The sequence below is a fragment of the Penaeus monodon genome, chromosome 9 (assembly GCF_015228065.2).
Source record: "Penaeus monodon isolate SGIC_2016 chromosome 9, NSTDA_Pmon_1, whole genome shotgun sequence".
Classification (NCBI taxonomy): domain Eukaryota; kingdom Metazoa; phylum Arthropoda; class Malacostraca; order Decapoda; family Penaeidae; genus Penaeus; species Penaeus monodon.
In genome coordinates, this window is record NC_051394.1 from 16,535,848 (window position 1) to 16,540,747 (window position 4,900).

At 38.1% G+C, this 4,900-nt stretch overlaps 1 protein-coding gene across 1 annotated transcript; it reads right to left on the bottom strand.

The window, feature by feature from the left end:
- Nucleotides 1-3,522: 3,522 nt before the first annotated feature.
- LOC119576531 lies at nucleotides 3,523-4,560 on the bottom strand. Its single transcript, XM_037924213.1, has 2 exons — nucleotides 3,801-4,560; nucleotides 3,523-3,667 (listed from the first exon to the last, which is right to left on the bottom strand). Exons 1-2 carry the CDS (start codon nucleotides 4,067-4,069, stop codon nucleotides 3,532-3,534), a joined length of 405 nt encoding a protein of 134 aa, XP_037780141.1. The 5' UTR covers nucleotides 4,070-4,560; the 3' UTR covers nucleotides 3,523-3,531.
- Between the last annotated feature and the right edge of the window lie 340 nt (nucleotides 4,561-4,900).

The following is a 4,900-nucleotide window of genomic DNA, read 5'->3' on the forward strand; positions in this document are numbered from 1 at the left end:
TTATTATTTTTTTTTTTGGGAAATTTTTGTTACATTATCATTTTTAAATTTTAAATATTAACTATAATAAATTTTTCATTATTATTTTTTCATTAAAATTATTATTGGTTTTAACCCTTATTTTCATTACCTTATTTTTTTATTATCTTTATTTTTTTTTGTATGTAAAAGCCTTTCAAAAATTTTTCCCTTTACCCTTTCTCTCTGGCCATCCTTTTTTTTATAATTTCAAAAATTCAAATTTTTTTCTCAATTACCCTGAAAATTTAAATCAGCGCGGGGCGCATCTTCTTTCCTATCATTTTTAAGATACAGGTTCATTGGGAAACTCCATAAAATCAGTTTTTTTCCCCCCAAGTTTCTAAGTTTATATGTCTGTCTGTCTGTCTGTCTGTTGTCTGTCTGTCTGTCTTTTGTCTGTCTGTCTTTCTGTCTTATCTGTCGCCTGTCTGTCTCTCTGTCTGTTTTGGGTCTTTTCCCCTTTTTCTCTGATTCTCTCTTTTTCTGTCTTTTCTCTCTGTCTCTGTCGGTCTCTGCCCTGTCTCTCTGTCCTTTTTGTTTTCTGTCTTTTTCTGTCGGGTCTGTTTTTATTTTCCTTATGTATTAAACCCCTTGTGACTTAGGGAGCAAAAATTTTGGCCCTTAGGAGTACCTTGTCGGGGGTAAAACATAGGCGGGGTGAAAACCGGGGGTAGACTGTGCAGAAAAGGGGGGGAAAAAAGTCCCCTTCAGCTCTGCAAATCCAAAAAAAAAAGTAAAAATATGTATTTTTTGTGCAAGGATATTTGTAGCTCCAGAAATATACTTCATGTATTTATTTGGGTTTTTGCTGTAGTCGAATTCCTGTTCGGAAAAACCTTTTGTTAGTAAAATTTAAAAAATAATAAAGTGTGTGTGTGTGTGTGTGGTGTGTGTTGTGGGGTGTTTGTGTGTGTGTGTGTGTGTGTGGCTTATGTATGCATAGATCCATATGTGTTGTGTGTGCACACACAACACACACACCACACAAAATATATATTAAAAATATATATATAATAATATATAAAATTATATAATATTATATTTTATATGTGTTTTGTGTTTTTTTGTGTTTTTGTGGGGTGTGTGTTTTGTGTGTGTGTTTTGTGTATGTGTTTTGTGTATGGGGTTTTGGTGGTGTGTTGCATACCTACACACCAGACTAGAAAACCCCTTCACCCTCCCACAACCCCACACACACACACACACACACGCACACCCCAAAACACACCACACACACACCACCCCACAAAACCACACACCCACCCAAACCCCACCCCCTCACACGCACGCACGCACGCAACACACACACACACACACAACACAACACACAAAACACACACAACCACACACACACAACACACCAACCACACACACACCACACACTCACACCCCACGCACACACACACAGATACAAAACCTAGCACCTGTTGACCCAAATTTCGAAGAACTATTTCTCTTCCATTCCAAAAATTTTTAATTTGTTTTAAAAAAAAAAAATGTTCCCGTTTTAAATGTAATATAAAAAAAACATATGTCCACAGCTTAAAAACTTTATTTTTATTTTTTGGTGTTTTTTAAAAATCACAAAAAATTGCCCTTTTTTAAAAGGGTTTTTACATCTGCCCAAATTTTAAAATGGATTTAAACCCTCCCAAGGGAAAAATATGGAATATTTGCGTGCATTCTATTAATGATTTCATTTTCGAAAGGGAAAATACTATAAACAAACAAACGAAATGAGATAAACCAGACAGCCCCCCGGTTATAAAAACATGTTTGATTATAAGCTGCGACCACCCATAGTGAGACATATGTTTTTGTTTAAAAAAGGAGCTTAGGGAAAGGGGATTTCCCCCACGGAGGAAAGACAACCAGGATCCCTTTTGCGGTAAAAACTGCAGCCAACTGGGGGAATTTCCAAAAAAGGGGGTTTGTAGAAAAACGCCAAAACCCCCAAAGAAAAATACATTTGGCCACCCAAAATGGCGTAAATTACTTTTTTAATTATTTTCACATCTACTTGTTTTTATTGGAAAAAACGTGCGAATTTCTCCCCTTAAAAACAAGAGTTGCAAAAAGGGATCTGGCTTTTCAAACGTTCCTTCTCCCTTTTCTCTTTTTCCAAAAAAATGTACATTTAAAGAAACAAAATGTTTCCCCGTTTTTGTTTGCCCAAATCCTTTCCCCTTACTGTGTTTCCCTTTTTTACCTTACTCTCCTTTTTTCCCCTCTTCATTTTTAACCCTTTTCCCAAAAATGAACTTCCCTTTGGAGTAAAAACAGGGGCTAAGATAATTTTTAGGCCCATGAAAAACCCTACACCAAAAATTTCCCTACGTTCAGCGTTTTACTCGAAACCCAACAGCAAAAATTGTGTGGTTGTGTGGGGTTTTTGTGTGTTGTGTGTGTTTGTGTGTGTGTGTGTTTTGTGTGGGGGTGGTGTGTGGGGTGTGTGTTGTGGTGTGTGTTCGTTTTGGAATGAATTGTTTTAAACCCTGTATTTTCGAAACCCCGACAAAATTTCCCAAAGGGGAAAATTTCTACATTTCAGGAAAATAATTATTTAAATTAAATGGCCCTTTTTGTGGGGGAAAAAAAGGGGGAAAAAAAAAAAAGTAATTTTGCTTTTGAATTTAATCGTACTTCAGCTGTATGTCAAAAAGTAAAAATATGCAAATCCAAAAAGACAACAATCAATTAGGGCAGGTTTAGTTCCACAAACGATCATTAAATGGGGCCCAGGCCTATCGCTCTGGCCCTTTTCGGGTTTTTTGGGGGACTGGGGTAGGAACAGAACGCGTGTCAGAAACTTTGATATCAGCCAGCTCCCTGTGCTGAAGCTTTGAGTACACATAACGCAGCACCTTCTGGCGGTAACGCATGTTGAGCCACACGAAGAGAAAAGGGTCGAAAACAAAGCGAAGACGGTATATCATGTGGACTAAGATAAAGGGAAAACGTCCCTTGAACTAGCGTATGTGAGATGCACAGTGAGATGAGGGACGTCCAAGAGCAGGTTCGTGAAGATAAGTATGCTGACAGACTTCGCGATTTGGTCTGGCCTGTGAACTCCTGTGGCTGTGTCATAAAGAACCTCTTGTAGAGATCTGTTCGAAGAAATCCGGTAAGTCCAGCTATAACAAGAAATCAGAGGATAATACTTTCTAAAGAAAAAAAAAATGCTTATTCTTGTCGATAGCTTGTCAGACATCTGTTGTTTTACATCAATTATTTAAGTTACAATGCAAATTTACTCACAGACAAAACCATGGCGAAGTAAGCTATCACCGTTGCAGTAAACGGGATTACGAGTAACAAACAAACAGAATTCGGCCCATGTAGTAGCTGCTAGGGTTGGTCAGGTCAACGTGATGTAGTCCTAAATATAACAATTTGTAATTGCCAGAGTGTCGTTCATCTAAGTATAACAGCTTGACCAGTTGCTCTATGAAAACTAACGCTCTATGTTTCTAGACAAAGTAATAGTAATGATATTTATAAGTATGATGGCTAGTTTATTACCTGTATTATGAATAAAGTTGACCACGAAAGCACTACGCACACAGTGACGAAAACGACGACTCCTGTAACTACTGTCCATCGGGACAACTGCTGATACCAGATGGGAAAACACACAGCCAAGAACCTGTTGACGAGCATAGATGTATTATATTTTATACTATAATCACATGTCCCTGACTATGACACTGAGTAATGGAAGAGATCTTATTTTAATCATAAGTAAATTAAAAGGAGATAATTATGCAGATTGTCGTTACCTGTAGATCGCGAGCAGAGTATAGTAATTTCGCACAATGTTGACCGATACAGAGTAGAATATCACAAAAGCTAATACGGTCCTTTCATTTCTTTGCCAACAAATGATTGTCCAGTAGTCTGTGATGACGTGTCCTGGCATGGCTACAAGGCAGACGACGAAGCTCACCATGAAAATAAGAGACATCTGAATCTTCATGGCCAGATGAATCTTGTCGCATGCCCTCAGACAGCAAAAGCTAATGGCACATCCTGTAAAGGAAGAAAACATGTGCAAAGTTATACAGATGAATGCGTACTTTTATTACTAACGGCTTTTATGAGGTAAAATTTGAGGCTTGGAAAAGTACTTTTTTTAAGATTGTTCGTATTATTACCGCTTAGGTTTGGTAACTATAAATGAGACCATTGGTTATTAATTCTGCTTTCTTAGCGTGACATCTTTTACCCCGTTCTTCAGGAGGTTAAAGAAGCACTGACGAACTCCAGATCCGCAGGCCTATGGCGATCTTCCGGTGAATTCTTCCAACGGCATCCTAAAGCGACCGTATGTGCAGCAGGTTCCTCCTACGTCCAACTGATGTTTAGTTGTTGAACCAGATCGTACACGTAAGGGACAACATAGTAAGAGAAAAAGAAAGGCAACAGAGGGGGAGGAATGTTAGGTGCTACTAGCCATTTTTTTTATATAGATTTGGAGTTTTTAATGATAGTTTTGAATTTGTTTTCATTTTTTTTTCCGTTTCGTGTTTATTTCACAAAGAGAAAGACTTTTGACTTGACAGGTTTATTGAGACAAAAGCTTACTTCTCAAAAGGATGAGGTAACTTAGTAAGCCCCTGTGTGGGCTTACATTTCAAATACAGAACTTACAGATTAGAATATATACAAAAATACAAGTATTCAGAGTCAATGGTTTAGATATCAGTAGAGTGATATAACACAATTTTTTCTCCCCTCATCTTGACAACCCCTTGAAAGTTTTTTTGTGGGGGGAAGCCCAAAATCATCCGCCAAGCGGCAGATGGCAGCTTAGGGCTGAAAGAAGAAGGAGGGGGCTGTTTACACCCCCGGGAGGAGATTTTCCCCCATCCCACAGGTA